This window comes from Dermacentor silvarum, chromosome 9, assembly GCF_013339745.2.
Source record: "Dermacentor silvarum isolate Dsil-2018 chromosome 9, BIME_Dsil_1.4, whole genome shotgun sequence".
Lineage (NCBI taxonomy): Eukaryota > Metazoa > Arthropoda > Arachnida > Ixodida > Ixodidae > Dermacentor > Dermacentor silvarum.
Genome location: NC_051162.1, coordinates 73,083,852 through 73,109,066, shown reverse-complemented (window position 1 = coordinate 73,109,066; position 25,215 = coordinate 73,083,852). Strand labels below are relative to the sequence as shown.

The 25,215-nt window shown below is 43.2% G+C and overlaps 1 protein-coding gene across 1 annotated transcript in view; it reads right to left on the bottom strand.

The window, feature by feature from the left end:
* Positions 1-25,215, bottom strand: part of LOC119463664 (neprilysin-1-like) — a 39,300-nt gene that overhangs the window by 10,266 nt on the left and 3,819 nt on the right. Inside the window, exons 2-8 of the mRNA XM_049655312.1 lie at positions 22,692-22,929; positions 21,646-21,744; positions 19,090-19,167; positions 16,354-16,463; positions 11,580-11,638; positions 10,314-10,365; positions 223-290 (exon numbers count right to left, since the gene is read on the bottom strand). Coding sequence (XP_049511269.1) covers positions 223-290; positions 10,314-10,365; positions 11,580-11,638; positions 16,354-16,463; positions 19,090-19,167; positions 21,646-21,744; positions 22,692-22,929 — 704 coding nt within the window. The remainder of the gene's footprint in view (positions 1-222; positions 291-10,313; positions 10,366-11,579; positions 11,639-16,353; positions 16,464-19,089; positions 19,168-21,645; positions 21,745-22,691; positions 22,930-25,215) is intronic.

Sequence of the window (25,215 nt, the reverse complement as noted above, 5' to 3'; positions counted from 1 at the left end):
TTTTGCCCACCTCGACATTGTCCAAGCAGGCGGATTCCGTCCTGTTAACAATGTGGTGCTTGTCTTTTTCATGCTTACAACATAACGTTACGCGCCTAGCCACCCTTTCAAAACAACAGAAACACACATAGGAACATTGTCCACAGCAGCATACCTTACCGTTAAAGAAATAAAAATTTTGAGATAATCCCCACAGATGAAATACGTGAGGTATTGACTTACCTTCTATCAGTAATGCATCAGCTAACTTTTCCGCTGTCAATGTTACCATTGACCCAAAAATGTCGGCGCTGAAAACACGCAGTACGTACGTTATTAGGTATTCCGTGTTATTATATCATCCTTGCATAGTATCGAAAATGTACAGCTTGGTTAGCCACATGGTTGCATATGTTTCGTCAAGAATAATTGAAATAAACAGCGACAAGCACGGCCAGCATTGGCATTGCAGTTATCGTTTTGAACTCAAAGCTAGATGGTTTTGTGAAACCGTTTTAGGAAAGGCAATACATTTCGTGCCATAACTTGTATAGCAGACTTCCAAATTTGTGCTAGTATTGCGCTTTCAGGTGACTCGCACGACTTCACAAGGGCTCTATTTGATAATTTAAAATGTAACAAAGTGAGTAATGGTTATTACCAAATCTGTGAATCATAGCTACCTGGAAACTTCAAATTCGTACAAGTAATCTCTGTGCTTTCAAATAACCACCTAAACAGTCTGACTTGCGCTTTCAAGGCGATTAGGAAAACTGAATGAAAAAGACACGTTGTTCCACTCGACTGTATCCCGAAGCTACAAAGGAATCCCCAATGTGTGTTTCTTATAAAGAACTTTGTCATCTCGCTCTTTCTTTCCTCCTTCCTCCCCTCCTTCCTATCCTTCCTTTTATGTTTCTCTCGTCCTTTCCGAAGAGTAGGCAGGCTGTGTGCCACTTCTGGTGGCAGTTGCCAGTCTTGCTTCTCGCTTACTCTTTCCTGTGTATTTGTTTACAAATCAACTTATAATAATATTTTAATAAGACACTCATATTGGCTTTCTTGTACGGTCATGCTACAGTCGGGTGGATAACAAGTTCTCCCTTTCATGAGCTTGTGCAGAACTGATTTGCCATGATTAGAAAAAGCCTTCACTAACTAAAGAATAAATAATTAAAACACGGTCTATATGGCAATTGCGCTTGATTATAAACTTCGTACAGCATGCCAGAAAAACATGAAAGTGAGCGGAACAATAATGAGTGGACCAAGCAGGGCCGTGTTGGGTCTGCTCTTCTTCTCCTGCCAGTATATAAACATGTATGTACGTATATATATATTTTTTTCACCACAAGTGCGATATGCGCGTATTTGCTGCGTATTGTAGGTGTTACGTCACAGCATGCGCGCATTCAAAAAAACAAAAGCAAGCACCAATTTGCGAACGCTTCCAGAGCTCTTAGAAAATTATTTCACTATGCAGCTATAGATACTCCATTACCCGCAGGGACATGCGGTGTACTCACGTAGATTCAGTAATGTTTTATTCATTTTTCCTGATTTCTCAATATTTACTATAGGTAACCGACAAAACATAGCACGGTTAATGCTTCCCAGGTGTCGCTAAAACTTTTATCAAGGTAAATATCATCATCAGCCTATATTTATGCCCAGTGCAGGAGGAAGTACTCTCCCTGTGATCTCCAACTACCCCAGTCTTGCGCTAGCTGATTCCAACTTGAGGCTGCAAATTCCTAACTACATCATCCCACCTAGTTTTCTGTCATCCTCGACTGCGCTTCCCTTCTCTTGGTATCCATTCTGTAACTCTAATGGTCCACCAGTTATCCATCCTACGCATTACATGGCCTGCCCAGCTCCATTTCTTCCGCTTAATGTCAACTAGAATATCCGCTATTCCAGTTTCTTCTCTGATCCACACTGCTCTCTACCTGTCTCTTAACGTCAAGCCTCTCATTTTTCGTTCCATCGCTCTTTGTGTGGTCCCTAACTTTTTTTCGAGCTTATTTGGTAACCTTCAAGTTAATGCCCCATATGTTAGCAATGGTAGAATACAATGATTGTACACTTGTTATCTTTAACGACAGTGGTATGCCGTATGCACTCCAACCCAATTGTATTCTTCTGTAAATTTCTTGCTCATGATCAGGGTCTCCTGTCAGTAGTTGATCTAGATAAACGTACTCCTTCCCATACACTAGAGGCTGACTGGCAATCCTGAATTCTTGCTCCCTTGCCAGCTATTGAACATCATGTTTGTCTTCTGCATATTAATGTTCAACCCCACTCTTACACTTTCTCGGCTAAGCTCCTCGATCATTTGCTGTAATTCGTCCCCATTTTCGCTGAATGTCATCTGCAAACCGAAGGTTGCTGAGATATACGCCGTTGATCCTCACTACTAAGCCTCCCCAGTCTAAGAGGTTGAATACTTCTGTGCATGCAGTGAATAGCACAGGCGAGATTGTGTCTCCTTTCCTGACCCCTTTCTTGATAGGTATCTTTCAACTTTTCGTGTGGAGAACCAAGGTTGCTGTGCAATACTTGTATCTGTTTGCCAAGATATTCACGTATGCCTCCTGAACTCCTTGATTACGCAATGCCTCTATGACTGTTGGTATCTCTACTGAATCAAATGCTTTTTCATAATCTATAAAAGCCATATAGACAGGTTGATTGTACTCCGCGGATTTCTCTAATACGTTATTTATGACATGAATATGATCCATCGTGGAATATCCCGACCTGAAGCCAGCCTGTTCTCTTGGTTGGCTGAAGTCAAGCGTTGCCATGACTCTATTAGAAATTATCTTGGTGAATGTTTTATACAATACTGAAAGCAAGAAAATGGGTCTATATTTCTTCTTTTTTTAACGTCTCCCTTTTTATGGATGAGTACAATGTTGGCGTTCTTCCAGCTTTCTGGTGCAATTCAAGTCGTGAGTCATTGCGTATTACGCCAGTTAAATATACTTGCTAGCAAAGCATCCATAAGAAGCCCATACGTTTAAAACATGCTGGTTCCTCGGCGTTTCATGGGGCATAGCACCATCTGTGTAACGAGGGAACACTTCCGGCGGAATAAAAATTAATGACTTCATATCCGTTCCGTAGAGAAGTAATGTCGTTTTATTCTAAAAGGCGCGAAATTTGTTTTGGTGGCCTGCCATTTATCTATAGCTTCAAGCCCCCCAATACGACTAGATGGGCGTTTCGAGCTTTCAGCGCGGAAAGCGATGGAGCAAATAGTCGGTCATATGGGTGTCAAAATTGTAGCCCTGCAAATTCATTGGAGTTCCCAAGAATTATTTGGGCTAAGAATGCTTGCGCATCATCGGGCGCCAGGCCCGTCGAGCAGCACAGCCGCATGAAAACAGTTAAACAATTATCTGGTGGTTGTAACTCACACTTTTATACTGAAGAGGTGAAGCACATCTTAAACCACCCGCACCACCAAATTCAGAAAAACGCTGACAAGCACAACAATGCATTCTGTGAGGGGAGGGGGGGGGGGCGTATTGTAACAGCTAAACTTTATGAGCGAGGCTTTCGGTACACTTCAAGACCTGCATTGAATTGCAAGCGATAGAGTCGGCCAAGCCCCCTTTTATCCTAGGCACTTGGCAAGACGTATTTATTGATTATGGTAAAGTCAAATAGAGTTGTGCTTTCTTTTCTCGCCACGCGTATATCTAGTTGATTAGGACTTTTATTTCATTCAACGAATTAAGCTTTGTCTCGCTTAAATTAAAAATATATATTTTTATTTGTCAGGGTTCGTTCCCTCCTCATATAGTCGCTCTTGAATCGCTGCTCCCATAACCACCCTTGCTGATATCGGGGACATTTAGTTCTGAACCAATTTTCGCGCGAAGCTACGCAGCCTATTTGGATCGACCTTGCTTTTATTCTCGTGTGGTGGCGTGAAGCAGAGCCAGAACACCCGACCTCAAATCTGAAGGCCGTAAGTTCGAATCCTACTCCAGTCCACTACATTTTCCGATATGGAGTGGTGCCTAAAAAAAATTAAATTATGGGGTTTTACGTGCCAAAACCAGTTCTGATTATGAGGCACGCCGTAGTGGGGGACTCCGGAAATTAGGACCACCTGGGGTTCTTTAACGTGCACCTAAATCTAAGTACATGGGTGTTTTCGCATTTCGCCCCCATCGAAATGCGGCCGCCGTGGCCGGGATTCGATCCCGCGACCTCGTGCTCAGCAGCCCAACACCATAGCCAGACAGCGGCAAAAAATATATTGCCGAGATGTAGTGGGGCTATACTAGTGCAGGTGCAACCAAACTAGGAAGGCCCACTAAGCTTCATCAAAGTCACTCCTTCACCAGAGCAGGAACTGGCCTCTCCGGTGCAGTATTCGGTCACTACCTCCCTCACGGCTCCGACAAAACCTCGAGGCCCTCAGTCCGCAGTGGCTGCGGAGCACCTGACCAAGGCGGCGGTCAGACCTGCGACATGGCAGAGGGTGCTAAGAATCTCTGGGTCCGGACAGGCTGCCAATGGAAACTGAACCTGGCAACGTTCAACGCCCGCACCCTCTCGAGTGAAGCTAGCTTAGCAGGACTATTTGAGGAATTATCAGGCATTGCCTGGGATATTATTGGCCTTACTGAGGTTAGAAGAACTGGTGAGGCTTATACAGTGCGGACTGTTGACGTCCTCTGCTACAGAGGTCTTCCAGATAGGAGTAAATTCGGAGTAGGATTTCCAGTCCATTAGGATATAGCGGGCAACATTGATGAATTCTACAGCATTAATGAGAGGGCAGCAGTTGTCGTAATAAAGGTGAATGGTAGGTATATTATCAAGGTTGTACAAGCTTACGCCCCAACCTTCAGTCATGATGATCCAGAAATAGAACAGTTTTATGAAGATGTTGAATTAGCAATGAGAAAGCTGCAAACTCAGTATACTGTAGTCATGGGCGACTTCAATGCAAAAGTGGGGAAAAAGCAGGTTGGTGAGCAAGCAATTGGTAACTACGGCATCGATTCGAGGAATACAAGAAGAGAAATGTTAGTAGAATTCGCGGAAAGGAATAGGCTCCGAATAATGAATACCTACTTCAGGAAGCGCAGCACCAGGAAGTGGACCTGGAAAAGCCCTAATGGAGAAACAAGGAATTAAATAGATTTCATACTCTCTGCCGATCTAAGCATAGTGCAGGATGTATAAGTGTTAGGTAAGGTAAAGTGCAGTTACCATAGGTTAGTGAGGTCTAGGATTTCTCTCAATTTGAAGAGAGAAAGAGTGAAATTAGTCAGGAGGAAACAGACCAACCTAGATGCAGTAAGGGTAAAAGCAGACCAATTCAGGCTGGTGCTCACAAACGAATATGCAGCTTTAGAACAGGAAGATCAAGTTAACATAGAGCTAATGAATGAAACCGTAACTTGGTTGATCTCAGACGCAGCAATTGAAGTGGGAGGTAAGGCACCAAGACAACCAGTAGGTAAGCTCTCCCAAGAAACAAAGGATCTAATAAAGAAACGACCAAACATGAAAGTGCCCAACTCAAGAGATCAGATAGAATTCGCTGAACTGTCAAAACTGATCAACAAGAAAGTAAGGGATATTCGAAATTAAAACGTGGGAAAGATTGAGGAAGCCGTAAAATATGGACGCAGCACGAAATCAGCAAGAAGAAAGCTTGGCATAGGACAAGGCAAGATGTATGCACTGTAAGATAAGCATAGTAATATCATCAGCAATTTCGATGACATAGTAAAAGAAGCGGAAGAATTCTGTACTGACCTGTACAGTGCCCAAAACATCCGAGCTACTTTCATTCGAAATAGTGATGAACCGGATAAAGAGGCCCCTTCAATAACTAGCGATGAAGTTAGAAGGGCCTTGAAAGACATCACAAGGGGGAAAGCTGCTGGAGAAGATGGAATAACAGTAGATTTAATCAAAGATGGAGGAGATATCATAAGTGAAAAGCTTGCGGCCCTTTGTACGCAATGCCTCACAACTTCAAGTGTACCAGAGAGCTGGAAGAATGCCAACATTATACTAATCCATAAGAAGGGAGACGTTAAAGAATTCAAGAATTATAGACCCATTAGCTTACGTTCGGGATTGCATAAAATATTCACCAAGATTATTTCCAATAGAATCAGGGCAACACTTGACTTCAGCCAACCAAGAGAACAGGCCGGTTTCAGGAAGGGATATTCTACGATGGATCATATACATGTCATCAATCAGGTAATCGAGAAATCTGCGGAGTACAATCAACCTCCCTATATGGCTTTCATATATAGATTATGAAAAAGCATTTGATTCAGTAGAGATACCATCAGTCATATAGGCATTGCGTAATCAAGGAGTACAGGAGGCATACGTGAATATCTTGGCAAACATCTACAAGTATTGCACAGCAACCTTGGTTCTCCACACGAAAAATTGAAAGATACCTATCAAGAAAGGTGTCAGGCAAGGAGACAATCTCTCCAATGCTATTCACTGCATGCTTAGAAGAAGTATTCAAACTCTTAGACTGGGAAGGCTTAGTAGTGAGGATCAACGGCGAATATCTCAGCAACCTCCGGTTTGCAGATGACATTGTCCTATTCAGCAACAATGGAGACGAATTACAGCAAATGATTGAGGACCTTAATCGAGAAAGTGTAAGAATTGGGTTGAAGATGAATATGCCCAAGACAAAGATAATGTTCAATAGCCTGGCAAGGGAACAAGAATACAAGATCGCCAGTCAGCGTCTAGAGTCGTTAAGGAGTACGTTTATCTAGGTCAATTCCTCACAGGGGACCCTGATCATGAGAAAGAAATTTACAGAAGAACAAAATTGGGTTGGAGTGCATACGGCAGGCATTGCCAAATCCTGACTGGGAGCTTATCACTGTCATTGAAAAGAAAAGTGTACAATCATTGCATTCTACCGGTGCTAACATATGGGGCAGAAACTTGGAGGTTAACAAAGAAGCTCGAGAACAAGTTAAGGACCACGCAAAGAGCGATGGAGCAAACGATCTAAGGACTAACGTTAGGAGACACTAAGAGAGCGGTGTGGAGCAAAGAACGGAGAACTAGCCAACATTCTACATGACATTAAGCGGAAAAATGGAACTGGGCAGGCCATGTAATGCGTAGGACGGATAACCGGCGGACCAGTAGGGTTACAGAATGGATACCAAGAGAAGGGAAGCGCAGTCGAGGACGGCAGAAAACCAGGTGGAATGATAAAGTTAGGAAATTAGCAGGCGCAAGTGGGATAGGCTAGCACAAGACAGGGGTAGTTGGAGATCACAGGGAGAGGCCTTCGTCCTGCAGTGGACATAAATATAGGCTGATGATGATGATGATGATGATGATGATGCTTTTATTCTCAGCGCGCTCCAGTATTTCCGATGCGGTCAACTGGGCGGGTGTGTAACGTCACCCCTTATGCTACGTTATGCCAAATACAGCACCAGTTTTTCTAGTGGTGGCCGTCACGCCCAAATATAAAGAGCATTCACTAAGTGAAGCAGGTTATCAAGAATAAACATCTTGGTTGGGCTGCGTACGCACAGCACACACAAATACGACCATCAGCTCCTCAAATGCAGCTAGAACAACGCTAGAACGACCCATTGTGCATTAGACCCACCCGGTATTTCGACTTCTTACGCATAAAACAATGCCTATTACAATCCTGCCGATGTAGCTTAGAGCCCCAGAGCACTGTGGATGACCTTGTCACACCCACGAACCAAGCTTCATTTTTTGAACATGCACAGAATGAACAGAATCGCCAGTACGTACAGTGGTCATTTTATTGTTGGACACGAGGCATATTCTGTACATTTAAACAGTGTCGCTCAGTCATGATAGGACGCAATGCCGCCAATGTGGCTGGGAGTCAAACCCGTGACATCTTGCTGTGTACCATATTGACGTGACTACAATTCTTACCATTCTGGACTCATATGCGCTGGGGTGAAATTCTAAGCTATGACAATCGAACCACTTTCCTATGTAATGATAGCTTCTTTGCTAGCTTAATGACAGCTGTATAGCTAGACGGACAAATATGAAGATACCAGACAGACTCAAAAAGATATGAACGATTTTGACGATTTTGTATAAACGTACTGAGTAGTTAGGGTAGGTCCTTCTGATCAATACGTGAAGTTCTAAAAGGCAATCATTTGGGCTAGTTGTTGGCTGTTCACCGTTTATTCTTGCCCTGTGTACGTAATGAAGAGGACGGGAACAAAGACGACGACAACGAAAGGTGCGTAAGTGAAGCCTTTACGCGCTGCGCGTAAAGCATGTAATTTATTTTCAGGTTGTAAAAATTCGCGTCGCTACCGATCGAAGCGGCACTGCTCCTCTCAGTTTTCAGCCGTCCCCTCTGAATTGACGTAGTTAGGCAAATTGACGTAAGTTGAGCGAACCATCCGACTGGCTACCCAGGTCACATCATCAAAAATGTTTCCTACTTTATGGTGAACAAATGTTATTCGTGATAGCTGGAGTTATGGTTAATTTGTTTCTATAAAAAGTAACAGAAAGAAGTAAAAACGACAATTTATCACTACACTCAAGCACTTCCGGCACACAAGTGTCGTCTGCTTGTCTTCTCCGTTCTCTGCTTCGGCGCGTGCTGCGCGTTTAGTGTTGGTCTCGAGCTTTCATTTCGCGAGCACTATGAATCGCTCGTTACGTTGTGGGCTGCAAACCTAGCGATTGGTGACATGTCAAGCGGCGACATCGTGTCCTTCTTCGAGGCAACATCTAAGTGGAATGGCTGCAGCGCATCGGGTTGTCGTCATCAGATCGGCGCCAGCATCTACGCGTTTGCGGCCTTCAGTTGACGCCGGAGGACTGCGACTACAATAGAGTGTTTTAGCCTGTCCGGTATTCGGGTAAACGCAAGCGCACGCGGACTAGGCGTTTTACCGGATGAGCGTAGGCGCAAACATGAACGCCCGCACGGTGCAGCCACCTTGTGGCACAGAAACTAACCAGACAAACAAAGAGTTAATATACCAGCAACCAGGTCTATTCTACTTTGCTGCTGTAAATTTTCAGGAGGAGTGTAATAGTGAACACTTTGTTTTTTTGCGTTTAAAATGTTTTGCACTTGGTTACAACAATAGTATTTTGAGTGGGTAAGCTCTGTGACACAAGGTGGCTGTACCGTGCAGGCGCTCCGCCGCTAAGGCTTAGGCTATAAAGCCCCTTCATCACAGCGGTAGTAGTATGTAGGAGCATTCGTTTACGCCTCCGCCCATCCGCCAAGACGCCCAGCTCGCCTGCGGTTACCGGAATACCGGACACGCTCGGCGCTAGACAGAACGCTCTCAACGCACGTTGCTTGGATATCTCTTGCTGGTGATCGGTGGCCAGGCGGCTTGTAGCCAGGTCAGAGAAGCTTCGCGCGCTGGCTCCGAGACAACCGCAACTATACGACAGGACGTCACATCATGAAGCAGAGCCTTGTAACGAACCTTTGCGATCATAGCTCACATCATGAGTCTTTGTCATTATTTTAACACTCATATATTTTACGCAATATATAGCGACTTGTTTTAGGCCTCTTTACAGCCGCGTTTTATCTACCATTTGCTACCCACTGGCCACTCCATCCATAATACATTCAGAACCCATCACTATACGTCATGGCGCTCTTTGGCCATAGCTGGCCCTTGCGCCATTAAACAACTACACATCATCATCATCATCATGAAGCAGAGCCAGTGAAGGCAGAGCTTAGCGCCTATCCCTCGGCGTGCGAGTTGAGGAGAGAAAGCACGTCTAGGGAGGAGGGTTACTTGTAATAGTCCGAAGCTCTCTTAACATGAGACGCTTCACTTAAACTGTGTCGCTAATGTTGTACTGTAGCTGTACCCTACGCATATGCAAAATTCGTCCAAATAGTTTAGGGACCCTTTATGACTGAAATCATTGGCCTATAGCGTTTAATGACCTGAAGACACGCAAGCGATATAAAAAACATCATAGCGGAGAGCTTCCGATTATTTTTGACCACTTAGAGCCCTTTAGGTGTTCACCTCAAGAGTGGGACCGCAGCGGCTTTGATTCCATCCCATGGAATACAGCGGCTGCTGCTGCGAATAGAGATCGTAACCTCGTGCTCCACAGCATAGCACCATTGCCATCGATCCACCACGGTGGCTAAGTGGACAAAATAAACTGCTTTACTTAGAATGAAAGCTTTCAGCAGCTAAAGAAGTGATCGTAAGTGATCGTAAGTAAGAAGTGAGTTTTTACCCTTGAGTGACTGCTGCATATAGTTCAATACACTGAAGGAATTTACTTACCCTGACGCATTATATCTGAATACAGGTTCTTGAAGAGCACCTGCAGGCATACCTGTTGGACGACAGACGGTGCAGTACACTTGAAGTATTGGCATTATTAAATTTTTAGCCATGAGGACCACTGTTGCACAAATTGTGTTGTTTAGTGGCAAGCGCCCAAACACTATCATAAGCGTCCGCTCTTACAACGAGAGAACTTTAATGCAGGAACGTCCATTATATTGTTATGGTTATAATTGCGCACAACGTCAATATCTTGAAAAACATTTTGTAAAAACAACTTTGTTCAAACTTACAACAAGGATTACTCAGTTGGTCTACAGTACAAGCACTCATGTTATTTTTTGTTATTCGAGAAATAATACACCCTCTACCGCATTCATGCAGAGCGGATTTCACGCTCCCTAAAACACATTTCATAAACGTACTCCAGCGAGCGTCCCTCCAACAAGCGACAAGTACACTGACAAAACAATACTCCTTTTTTTGTATTTCCTCATCACGAAAAAATTATGTAATAAATGCGAAAATCTACTAATGTACTGGGCAAGTCTCTGTGACAGGAACCAATGTCGATTGACGAGGAATTCGACAAGTAGGAACCTTGACTCCAACTTCTCAACTCGTTGAATAAGTATGGCGAAAATTTCTCATACAAAGACATCAGGACCATTGCAGATTGCTCAAAAAGTCCAGTAAATCAAAACTTACAGCGCTTGAGATATACGACATTCGCAATTATTTCACTCAATTTAATTTATTGCAATTCAAAAAAGCTATTAGATTGCCTCCGAATGTCAGCTGATTTCCTCAGCGTTTACGAGCACATTTCGAAATGCTCGTATGCGAGCTACGGGCGTTTGTACACGCAATGTTTCGCTGCAAAACTCATTAGTCAGTGGGTTTCCTTTTTTTCTAGTTTCTTTTCATTTTGTTATGCTTCAAAGAAATGCTTAAACTGACGTCACTGCAACTGGAAGCGTGAAAACATTGTTACTTCCGGAGAGGCCAATGCTCATTGGTCGTAACTGAAGTGTATTGCAGGCGCACCGCTGCTCAACAGTGGGTGGTGATTAACGAAACAATGAGAAACTTTTCAGGAGCAGCTGAAATCCTGAAGGCTTCTTCGAAAGTGGTTCTTCTGTGGCTTGGTACTAGAAGCAACAAAAACTAATGACAGTATATTTTGCCGGGCATAATTTCTGAACGACTTTTATTAGTATTTTTACTACAGCTGCAATTATTACATAGGGACACTAAACTTACCTAAAGAAGTGTAGAATTCCGAGTACCTCCCATCAGTAGCTAACGTTGACACCGGCCATCTGAAATGCACAGTATCAGTTCAGACCTTTCTACAATCAACACTAGTGCTTTCACTGTGTCCTAATAAAATGGCAAATTTTTTTATCGCCACATCCCCACGTCTACAAATAAACAAAACAAATGTTTGGGTTGCTTCAAAAACCCTCTAGATGTGCATTGCGCTCGCTCCACCCTACGTACCGGTGGATTTATACAGACGCATATCGGGGTGCTTGCGGATATCTAAGGACGCATATCGGCATTCGCGTGATTAAAATGATAGCATAGGCATGACGAGAGCATGTGGCGCGATCCTATGTCGTTTTATGGTGCTGTTTCAAATCAAAAGTAAGAAGACGCCCCGTCCCAAGAAAGTGTATACTCCCGAAACTAGAATGGAAGGTCATCTGGAACTGGGTATGTGCCGCTGCATATTCTCACGTTGTAGTGACGGTGAAGAACACAGTAGCAAAAACTGTAAATCACGAAAGAACTCTCTATTGCGCGAACCTGTGCCCAGAACAAACAAGCAACAGTCCAGCACAAAGATAGCGGCGAGCGGAGTCGGCGATTGTTGAAAAACTGATCTGCGGGTCAAGCACGTCGGCTTTTATACATGACCCATCGATCGTTCCAGGGTAATCGCTGGTGCCCGTGTGTCTTCCAGAAAGCACCACACAATTCACGTCGCACACGCAATCTTTTTACACAAGGTTCGTCGAGAAATTACTCAACAGATAGAATCAACGATAACATCCGAGTAGGTTCTAAATCATGCAGGCGTTTTTAGCTTTATGTTATTAGCAGTCGAAATGCTGTCCCCAAGAAAAGGATAAATCAGTGTACGTGTCAATATGTTTAGTGGGCCTTTATCACTGGGAATGCGCCGCTTCTCAATTAACTTCTCAGAAGACAACTTTAGTCATTTAATACGTGCAAGTGGGAACTTAGATCGAGAAATCTTAAATCCAAGCGCTTCTAGGAGGGCTTGCATAATCGTATCAATACTTTCCATGCTTTTCTTCCCACCAATACTCTAGGTCTCTTGCTTATCTCCACTGCTGACAGGTTGATGCTTCGATCTATATTAAATCCAAGAGCTTTTAGGAGGGCTAGCCTTTAATATGGATCGAAGCATCAACCTGTCTCAGCAAGTTAACTAGAGTATTGGTGGAAAAAAGTAAGGAAGAGATGAATACGATTGGATCCATTACAGGCCTATGAAGCGGTACAAGGCAGATAAGTTTTGAGGAGAAAAAGGAATAATGAGATGTATACGAAAATGCTGCAAGGAAAATTATGTATAGCACACCTTAATGATTAACTCAAGCAGGCTAGGTGACTATTTGTCACCGCCCTGTTTCGAAAGGGAATGCCAATAAATAGTCCTCATCATCATCAAAAGTGCCAGAGTGCCCAGACACAGAACGCGCATCACAAATAACGCGTAGCAGCCACTGTCATACTCAGATAGGTAGATGAGCTCTGTCCGAATTTGTTAGCGCTCGTAAGTGGGGTTCATGTGCACAAAACTTCGTTAGATTTATTTGCCCAATGAACCGCCGGTCTGAGTTCCAGTACTCAGGATAGCGGTTGGGCTGACAACGATTTCATAACCATTTCAGCGATTGTTGTACGCGGTGTTGGAAAACTTGAAGTGGCAGACCTATCTCGTCTACTTGGCAAAGTTGTCTTCATTCCCTCAAACTTCGACGATCACCTCTAGTGAACTAAAACAATACTTCAGGAGGTCCTCCAGACACACCCTAAAGCCGAAGAAGTAGTATTTTCCTTACGCAGAGGATATCCTGGTTCTGGGGCATGACAAGAGCAAGTCTACGTTTCGTCTTCCCGAACCAAGGATAGGTACTTTGTCAAGAACTTTTCCTGCACCGCCGTGCCACTGACAGGAAATAAGACGCCGACTTGAAGTGCGCCGGCCGAAACATTCCAAAAGCACAACTCCTCCAATCGATAACAGCGCTGGCGCACTTGGACAAAGTTGCCGCAGCGAAAGTTTACGTCAACGCAAGTAGCATGCGCATCGGTGTCTGGTAACTAAGAGTAAATACAAACTTGAAAACGTCATCGCATATGTTATCCGGTCGCTATAGAAGGCGGGAGCGAAAAAGTCTATTAATTCAAGCAGCAAGAGCGTTTACTGCTGTCAGCTCTCTAAAGACATTGCTACTCTACCTTAGTTATCGACGACGCCGAATGGCATCCATAAAGTTTGGATTCAACTGCACATATTATCAATGACCTTGTTTCAAAAGTAGGAACGAATTAGATTATTCAAATGTTACAGACTTGCGTAAAGAGGAGTTAGCAATTCTTCAAAATTGTTCAGTAAGCAGCAGCGACATACTTGGATGGCCAATCCGAAAGTCAATTACAATGCTGAAAAATGACGATAATGCACATAAATTCAGTTACAGAATCGAACTTGTTTGCTGCTATGTAATCGTGGATTGAGAGACATGCAACTATCACCAGCACTTCTACCACTTGGCCATACACGATTAACACTATCCTCGGAGAGATAGAAAAAACATTTATTTGGACCATCGAGGTCGTTGGTCTTGAAGTCGAGTGGGTAGTGGCCCCATTCCAGGAATCCACTGGCCATGGCTGCTCTACGAACTTGCTGGACGAGAGCTTCTTGTCCCGCCAGGGTATCACCGGTCAGCAGTACCTCCCACCACTCAAATGGCGTGCTAGGCCAATTTGTCTAAATTCGCACACCCCAGTTTTCATTACAATCGTTTTTCATTGGCCGGCCGCGTTCACTAGCATATACTCGATGCTAGGATTATTGATGGGCATGTCCTTACGGACCGCTATGTCGTCCGTGGTGATGCCTATACGTACAGCCTAGTCAAGGAAGACAAACATTGGCGGGATAGAAACTAAAACGGCCCATGTTCAGAAACACAACACTATCAATATGCAGACAATATATATTTGATTAAGCGATGCTTGAGAGCAGGCATGTTGGTATCCGTCACCAGCAGAATTCAAGCGCGAAAAATTAGGGACGAAAATAAGAACATGGACAAGGGCTGGTCCTAGTCAGTATTTTTTTGCCCTGTTTTTCTTGCCCGCTTCAAGTCTACTAGTGACATGTAAAACCAAACGTTGATAGTTCCACACAGCGTTCTTTAGACAAGCGACTCTGACTTTTCTTTCCAGCTCTATAGACATGCTAGCCTAGAGCCCAAATTTTTATCTTAAAGTAAAATAAATTATTAAGGAAAAATTCGGGTCAAGAATCACATCATTTTTTAACTAAATAGTCTTTAGATCGTTGATGCAAAATTTAGCATCTACGTTTTATTTTCATGTTTAAAAAGCTATATGTTTCTTTGGAATACTGCGAAAAATTATTGAAATCTGCTAGGCTGATGACGCTCGCAGCCGCACGTTTTGCCCAGATGCCAAGCTTTCTTGGTGTAAGCGCAAGCGAGCACTAGCCTTGGCTAATTTGGCATAAGCTCATTTGGGAACTTTTACTAGTGCCCAAGCAATGGCCCTGCTTTTTATCAGCAGCTGGCAGATGAAAAGCGCATCTCTTGCTATGCTGAGGACAATACTGAAAACGCGTCTGAGTCCACGGCAAGATTTGCTTCCTGTACCACAAAACAAAATTTTCTTGATGCCCTGTTGTGGAGAGAGAGAAATAATAACTCTTATTGATTTTCCAAGGTGGGGTCAGGGGTGGGGAGCGGTGGGAGTCCCTTGCCTCTCCGCTCAGCCATCGGACAGAATCCCCTGCTCGTTGGCAGTGACCTCGGCCATCCGGACAGCCTGCGACTGAGTCTCGGCGTCCGCATTGTGGAGATGGCCACTTCTAAAGCTATAGTTTGGTTCAACAAAGACCACGAAAGCTTTGAAGGGGATTCTACAAAAGTTGGCTGTCCTTCCAACTCTGGAGTTGATAGCTCTTAGTCGCATGAGACGCAGGAGAAGAATGGAAAGAATGTCTGTAGAACAGACGCCTGAAGTTAAATTCCCTCGTCGGAGTGCAACAGAGAATCTGCCTGTAGGTGAAATCTTACAAGGTTTCTGAGGGTACCATCTACGCTGCGGGATAATTCTGAATTTTTACATTTCTGGAAATACTACTCTACATTGTGGCCAATACAGGACCAAAGTGATTACATGCAATAGTAATAGGCATGTTTAGACATTTGAAATTGTGTATTTTTGTTTGTATTATGTTAGGGTGCTTCTATTGCGTGTGTTCAGCTCAGCTATATTTTGCATACAAGTTAAAAAATAAATAAATGCTGATAATGACACCTTGTTGCAGTTTGCAGCCATTCTGGTTATGCACAATTTAGGAAAGAACTCGTCAATGTGATGATGATGAAAGCAGTGAATAAAACACATTTAAATACTATGCTAAATGGAAATATTTTTTCGCTTATGTGCAACCTCGATTATCTTATGGCACTCTAATAGGCTTGGTAGGAAGTCCTAATCTTGCGCTAGGGGCCATACTTTATGCACTTCCTAGATCATAGAAAGATAACTAAACAAAATATTCAGAAAGTAACAACTTCTTTAGGAGCATGAAAATAATGTCTGTGTTGTTGAAAATTACATGTTATCTTTATCACTAACTATCTCTGAGGAGGGAAATGAGTAGCAAGAAAATGTCAAGGTTTCAAGTAAATAATCTGAAAGTGACATTTTCATGTCACCAGTATGTCGTTGTCTTCTTTGTACTCACATATCTTTTCTATAGTACGCCTGCCCATTTTTTCTCAGCATCTGCAGAAAATTGTTGTCCCGATAGGCGTATATATACCGTAAAAGAGTGTCCTGCGTTCGTACCTTGACCTAAATACGCACGAACAAAGAAGAATACATAGGTTATTCAGTAAACAGCAAAGCGACGCAAAGTAAGAGTTTTAGGTGACGTCTATTCCATTTTTTTTCTTGGTGGTCACCCCTCCCTCTACATCACTTACGCTTATGCACCATGCTTTCGAATAAATCATGTATTCATTCATTAAAGAAGCACACAGTATTGTGGTAATGATCATTTGGATAGTGCCTATTGCATCTTGCATTAGAAAGTGCCAAGGAAGGCTAGATTGTTCGTTCATGTATGCTGCATTTAAGATGTCATGAAAATAGGAACTGTGAAAAATTGTGTGTGTCTCACATGATGCCCAGGTGCCTGCTTAATGCATCCCAAATAGCCAATTCCGCTCCTGCAGCTTATTAGCAAGCTTTGGGAGGCAGCACTAGCAGTCTTACTATATGGAGCTAGCAAGCTGTAATTCCATCGTCAGCTGCTTTCTGCAAAGTACAAAGTTTAAGCTATCTGCAATTTCTCGTATGAAAACAGGGTGCATACTTCGATAAAATACTTTGTATGTATGTCTAGGGTATTCACAGAAACAACGGTTAGTTCGTGTGTGCCTGAAGTTGTGCACGCGATCCTTTTTGTATGCTTATGTGCAACGAAGTATTATTATCCGTGTTTTAGAAATGATATTTTATGTCTGCTTTAAAGAAGCCGAACTTTTTCTGGCCATGAGACTTTATCGTATTTACACTTAGAATACAGGTATTGGGGAAACATGTTAATATATTTGTAATTGCATCAGTAATTGCTAACATTGCAAGATATGGTCCTTTCACCGAATTCACAGCCAATATATGGTATTCCATCGTCAAACCTAGTTAGTATGGGGCTGCTACATTTTTAATAATGTTTATCAGCAAAGATTTGGGAGCACGTTGAAGCACATCGATAACGTGAAACCTTGTGAACTTGCGACACTGTTTGACTCTCAATTTTCCAGTGGTCTCACACCTTTCCTGCTACCTTATGAGCTCTCAATTCAAACAAATAATTCCCGTCACCAAAACCGCCATGAAGTTCAAATAGGCAGTCAGACCATGCGCGAATGCAGCATCAGCAGAAATCCTAAACTCAGCAAAATATAGCTGCTTTGCAGACTCTTCCGTTTCAATTTTACTTCAGAACACTTCCTGTGTTGTTTGCATGTTTTGTTGATTTTAAACAGTAATATTGGGCAACAACAGTTTTACAGTCTTCCTTCATAGAATATAAGACATTTCAATACAGAAATAATTGTTCTTTTCAACACTCTAATTGATATTAACGTATTCTTGATCTTCAGAAGAATTCCAATATGTGATATTTCATCACACTCTTCTGACAACGTATGCATCGATCTTCGCATCCGCATAGACAAAAAGAAAGCTAACATGAAAATTTGCTTCATTATTGAGCATGCTACGCTGAATATTTTTCACAATTTTTGCATACTGACCAGAGTATGCAATTCCTTCAGTATAAACTCCGGAGTATTTCCCTGGGGCGACGTTGCTTAGGCAACTGCCGGCCCTCCACGCTGTTCTTTAACAAGGAAATATTTCCCCTTTAAAACTACACTAAAGTTAGCCATACCAGAAAATAACCACATTTTTTCAGTTGCATTCACGTCACTGCCTTACCTTGAAGCAAAAATAAATTATGGTTGTGCAGTTATATTGACAAACATAAACTTGTAATCTTTATCACGCATTTAGCAGAGTGGTTTTCAAATTCTACTATAAGGTATGTGTGATGACTTGATGATGTAGTGATGTTAGATTGGGATGAAAATGTAATGAGGTTTGGGCCCAAGACCACTCACCAAGGAACGCAATCGACCACTCGAGTGCACACAAACACAGAATATATATTAACAGCACAAAGACGTACAGACTTCACGATGGACATGTAAGTTATGCTAGCACATGCAGTCCCGAAGCTGCTACTCTAGAGTGTCCTGTTATATAATATAAAGTCTCTCGCCATGCGTTCCCTTTGCGTGGAGCCCGTTGACGCGTGGAGGCCGATGTCGGTCCCGAAGGGTCGGCTGACGGCTGGACGACGTCACCATGGGCCTACCCACGGTATCACGGGATCTGCAGCTGCAGCAGCGACGGTAGCAGACACAGCCATGGTAGCCGTGCAACAGCTCTCGCTACTGCTCTCGCCTCCGGCAGCCGGCTGGCTTTGGCAGTGGCCCGGGAAAGCGACCACCTCGCCTGGCTCCCTGGACCGGTTGCCTCGCTCGCCTGGCTCTCTCGAACGGTTGCCCCGCTCGCCTGGCTCTCGGGACCACGGTTGCTCCGCTCACCTGGCTCCCTGGACCGGTTGCCCAGCAAGAACACAGGTCCTTTGCGTCCAAGGACGGCGCAGTGGGCGATCTGGGTTCTCTGGACCGGGCGTCCAGCGAGAACCGGCTGGCCTTCAACGCCGAGCAGCTCAGAACACTCGCACGCACCACGCGCCATGCGCCACACGATCACACCACTTCGTCATCGCCCCCGCATGGCGAACACGGCAATGTCTTTTTTTTTTGTTTTTCGCACGCTTCCGTCCATATCATGACAGTATGTATAAAACTCCTAAATACATGAATATAATGTCTTTACTTACAAGATCGTACTGTTGTTGAATAGTCGATTCATCAAGGTGTTTATGGGGAGCGCCTATTTGGTACTGCAGTTTCCTCATCTGCATATAAGTAACAAGGTAATTTTGTAAATCTTAAAACGTAGGGAAGGTACTATAAACAACATGGCAAGTTAGAAATTATGATTTCATGCTGATTCCATTCGTTGAGTATTACGCAGCCACAAAATTATAATCACCTGTTACAAGTGGAGCACTACCGCTATATCAATTGCTATACTTCAAGAGGTGGACGATATACGTGTAACAAGTGACACTGCAGAATGAAAAGTGCCAAAATATCAGTAAGTCTTTCGAAATTTTCTGGTAGAGTAATCTGTGTGCACAGAATTGAGGTTGGTCAATGCATCATGCACGTACGATTATTCAGGATCCTCAGAGTATCAGGAGTTTGGGACAACTGCTTGCAAAGCCACCCCGAGACATATTACCTTTCAGCCTTCTCTCTACCTGTGCCCCAAAAAATGTGTGGGAAAACCTACACGTTAACTTTGGTGTCCCGGTTGTGCAACGTATCTTATTTAGAAGTTTAGTGCGCACAAAGTAATGAACCGCTAACACCGCAGACGCATTAAAAGTACCCAATAGGCGTGTTTCATAACGATTCGTTTCAATATCTGTTCTCTTTGGCCGTCGTCATTGCCTCTCAACAAGCAGTTCTCCTGCTATTACCGTAATTTTCGAGCTTATTGAGAAAAATAATTATATATCTATAGGCTGCATACATAAAGGATAATCCTGAGGAAATCGGTATCTGGAATAAATTCCCAATTCTACCAGTTCTGGCAGATTGACCATCCCTCAAATTTTTCATGAAAGGTGCGTAAGAGACACACTTCCTAACTTATTTCAAGAAAGAATGGCTGACTTACCGTTAAGTAAAACTTCGTAACGAGACTAGAGCAGCCAGAGAGTTGGAACACCAGACTAGTACTCCCCGCGCGCCACCTTACAATAAGATATTAAAAATTTTTCATCTATATGCAATATCGGTTAAAGTATCACTTATGGTTGCTGAAACAAATTTATTGGAAATCAAAAGGTGTTGAAACAAGTCTGGATATCCTCGTGCTTACAAAAGAAGCATGAACCCAGCTTTTTACCACTAAGCAATAGCAAAATATCCATCGTCTAACCGTTTGTAAAAGTAAATGCACCAGTCATTTTAGCTATACTTCAGTAATAACAATTGTAACGTTTTTCAATTAGATGGAATACATGACAACGTTGAATCCACTGTGTTCTTATCTGTAACTTTGTATGTGCGCCTGATCTTAACAAAAAAATCATTTACGCCTTACTTCGTAGGGTCTTAGTAAGAACGCTGGGTCAGAAAATAAACAATATTTCAGGCACATTGTGCAAGACGACTGGACCCTAGATGTTCTGGGGTGTTCCGAAACATCTCGCTAGCCTTGCAACACGTATTGCAAAATATCAATCTGATTGGCACTCGGAACTCCTTTGGCTAGCCCTGCTCCACTGCGGTGCCGTCGAGCAGGGATGGTCCCCTGCAGTCTTGTTGAGAGGGGCGTCGTCCTGTATAAGCATACATGCCAGTGCAATAGATATACAAAATAACAGTGCCCGCAGTGACATCATCGCTCTTGCCTTGGTTTTTGGAGTGTGCGGGGCACGTACGTATCTGCCTTCTCTCCAGAATCTGCACTTGCAGCATGCTACATAATCTTGGCTCCTTACGCCTTCGATTCTATACAATTATTCCGAAACGCCGCGCACAAAACGTGGACGTAGCCAGCTTTCTAATAAAGAAGAAGAAACTAATGTATCACATAGTAGACAATTTCAACGTTTTAAAGCACAGCTGTTAGGTGCCGGTTACTGTGTTGAGCATCGGCGTTCCTCGGCGTTCTCGGTGTAACCCAGCGTAACCAGGCCGGTTCGCATACTAGCGGGCCGGGGCTGGGCCTGTTCATGTAGATGCCGGCGCGGGTAGGCCTGGGCTTGAAACCGCTGGCCCGGACCGGGCCTGGATTTGATCTACGGGCCGGGCCCGGCTCGGTGTACTAATGGCGGGCCCAGGCCGGGCCCGGGCTGGAAAATTCGGCCCGTGCAGTGCTCTAGCTATAAGCCCGTGATCCCTTGGTACCCTTGAATCACCGACAAACGAATGCTTGACTGTTTTGACAATTGCAATGCGTTCTAAACAATTTTCTACGAATGCTATTATTGTCAATCTACCTATGCGAAGTTGCAACGTAATTTTAAAGACAACGTGCGTGATCACTATGCAATAGGAAATCAAAATACAGCTTGTTTACTAATGTCATTGTTCCAATAAATAGATTTCGTCAAAGGTTATTACTATTCTAATTGCATCGTTGTCTATAACGGACACACGTATCTAATAACTACACAGTACTCGAACCTCATGCTCGCCTTATGGAGGTTGACAGTGAAGCCAATTATTATAAAATAATGAGGTGTTCTAACAAGGAAAATAAAAAAGATGTTTATCACAAATAGGAGACCATGTAGAATTTAAAGCCATCTGATTACCCATTGCAGCGACTTCTCGTGTGCCTCAGTATCCATCCATGAATTCATGCCGACAAAACTATAGAATGATGAATTAAGGTGATGCGCTACTGCAGATGCCTGTTTCGAGAAAAAAAACGTAAGAAAAAACTGTGAGTTAAAACAAAAACCAACACATATTAAGAAATTCTGAACAAACATATTTAACAAGGCGTAGAGGAAAGAAAATTGTATGAATGCATTAGTACACACACGCTAGTGATAAGTGCATTTTCCCCATGGTGCATATGGTAGTTGAATTCATGATAACTCGTATTCTCGGATAACTTTAACACGAAGTCGGGATTACGAAGCTTCGCACCGAAGATTTTATTAACGCGCTGCTATTTCCGAACGCAATACCTTGCGACGCAGCAGGAAAGCTGCAGGAAGAACCAACTGAGAAGTGTGTTTTCGAAAGCCAGCTTTAACTTTCTCTCAGAGATCCTCGACTTTCGTGCGAAGTAGTGCCATTGCTGCCACGATCCCTTCATTCCGAAAGTGCAAAGCCCACACAGTCATCCCGTTCGCAAGATGTTTGTTTGTCGTGCAACGCGTCGATGAAATTGAAGCTTGATTGATATTTGGTACGGGTAGAGATCTGAGGAGCGCATATTATACATTATTCTAGGTTTGGACATACAGTTATATCAACTCGAAAAGTTAGGGCACCATGCAACGTTTCAGGCATTGATTCTTTTCTCCATGTTATCGATCAGCGAGACTCCAGTTTCGATGCTTGCATTTTCATGCTTCTCTTTTCACAGTTCTTGCACAGATTGGTAGGTTTTATGTAATTAGTTTCAAACAGTAAAGACCACTGCAATCACCAATCACTGCCCTAGTTGCCGCCCTTCCAGCAAGCTATGGTTCCGGTGGCAGCCCCTAAAGCTGCCGGAAAAAAACTGCTTCAGCATGTATTTTGTCTCTGCCACCGACGGCAGTGTTCTTACAATAATATTGGGTAATAAGTAAAAAATCCTTCGTATATGGCTATAAGCTGAACAGACATGTCTCCGCTTCCTTACTTTTTCGATTGCTCCTTCGCCGAAGTAGCGCAATAGGTACAAGTGTGCGATGCCTGCTTCCATCACACCGTGATATCCAATGAGCTTGTCAATGCAGTGACCTTCGTTTAGATTCACTTGAATACCAGGTTTTGGCACTGTACTAAGAAACTGGTTCAGAAAATTTCGGACCTCCAATGTCATTACGTCCGCAACCTCTCGAACAAAGTACCAGCCAACGTAGTTTACAAGCTTCCTCCTGGAATATAACCGGAGAATGAGCAAAAATAAATAAAGCTGTCAATGCCAATAAGGTCTGCCCTTCTAACTTTTCTGAATACAAAAGTTAGCCTCATATTCACCTAAGGAGTACAGACGTGTTTATACAGAACTCATAGTGTAACTTTGTATTAACCATTTTACTTCTCAGCACGTATACGCAATAGTCAAAATTTATTTCTAATAATATTTTACACTTTTACTTTACCAAGTCTTTGTCTTTAAGGATCTGTATAAATTTTGAGAGCATTCATCATGAACAACTTATATAATCTCGGAAGTTTCTTAGACTTTATGAAAGCATTAGATTCGATCTAGCATGAACTTGCCTTCTCTTCACCAGACAGGTGATATTGTGCTTGATACAGATGACACAACTGATTTTTTTTCTTTACCTCCCCTCCTAACTTCGGCAAACACATGCCTGCAGTATTTAACAGAATGGGTGAATACCAACCAAATATAAATGTCAACAAAACCAAGCTCATAATATTCCATACTAATAAACAGGCAGTTGTTTCATTCGCTTCCCTTATATTTCAGTCTCAAGTGTTGAATTGCGTGTCGCAATACAAGTTAATTGGAGTGCAATGTAATGGCAATGTACAGTAAACACCGCATCTAGAATTTGTGATAACGAACATAGCAAGCTCAATTGGTATGGTTAACAGATACCCCCATCCCAGAACCTTATTAACGAAATACTCCTAAGGAAAGTTTTATTTTTCTTTGATTCACATGTATCTGCAATGCTGCTTTTTTGTTTGGTGAGCCACATCCTAAAGCAACGTTAATGACCTACATCTTATGTAAAAATGCGCTGATTGTTTCAGTCATGGCTTATCGTGCCATGAACACGTTCCATCTTATTTTTCACCGGGCTATATTATTAGCATTGGTGAAATGTATAGCCAACGTCTTTGCAAACAAATATTTACTAAGAACACCACTGACTGTCCGTTATTTTAACCACCTCGACTAATATTACTTGGTATCGGGACATCCGACATACAATTTTTACGAAACAAGAAAACTACAACTAACCATACCGCAGGTAATAAAATGGCAAGTTTCTCATCACTTAAGTACTCATCCGCAAGTACTAACCTTATTAACACAATCTTCCAACTTTGCCTATAGAAAGCATTCTAAAGTGTACCTATTTATTCGCATTAGTTCTTTCTTTATATAGAAATTTTCTTATGCACTTATTTAGTTTGTATAAAGTAAAAATCCAGTGAGTTCCATTATTTTCTGCTTTGCCTCTATTCAGTTGCCTGTACTCTACGGGTTTATACAGTGCACTTGTTTTTTCGTGTTGCACATGTATTTTATCGAATTCTTGTTACTTGCGAGCGTTAAATTTAGCTCACAAGCTGTTTGCTCATTTTTGTACTATGATGTTTTTTCTATATTGCAGTTGTCGAGTGAATGTATACTATGGCGCTATCAGACTAGACTTCACCGTCAGTTTCCTGCTTTCCAACAATTTTATATGCTAAACCAAAGGATTAAATGTTATGACATGGTTGGCCGACATAGACCCAGCGTGCTCTATTCACGCCGTTTACATTGCAACCTATTATTTAGGGTTAAAATATTTTTATTGCGAAAGCAGTTATGGATTTCTACCGTCGGCGTTGCCGTCGGCGTCGCCGTGAGGTTCCATATAAAGTCCAAGGGCGATAAAGACGTCACCACACGCCGTATGCTGTATGTGCGAGTGAAAGCGCTCGAGGGACGCACGCTTTCACCGAGAGCGAACGCACGGCGGAGAGCAAACGCCACGTCTTCCATCGTGCGAAAGGCCTTGGGGGGATGGGAGGGAGAGAGGGGAGGAGACGTTTAGCTGCAGCACCAAATGCGTATCTTGCGACCAGGCGCAAGGGGAACTGGCGACTCAATCCCCCACGCGAAAGGAGGAAAGCGGGAAGGCAGCGCGGAAGGAAAGGGGTGCAGCTTCTACTCCGCCAGCAACTTCGTACTTGTACTTTGCCCGGCTGCGGGCTGTCGCGCGCAATGTATCTTCAAAGCGATCTCCACACGGCTCTTACGTTGGTATGCACTGTGATTTTGCTGCTCAGTTTCCGCTGAAGCGATAGACCACAGGAACCTTCGCTCGCTGCTGGCGCGCTTGCTCACGCCAGCATTTCGACAGTGGTTGTCTGCGGTCATCGAGTGTGATCTATTCATGTTTGCTTGTGAGCGCTGACACCATGCTAGTTAAATTCAGTTAGTTGGTGAAATGTGTGCAGTTTATGCACCC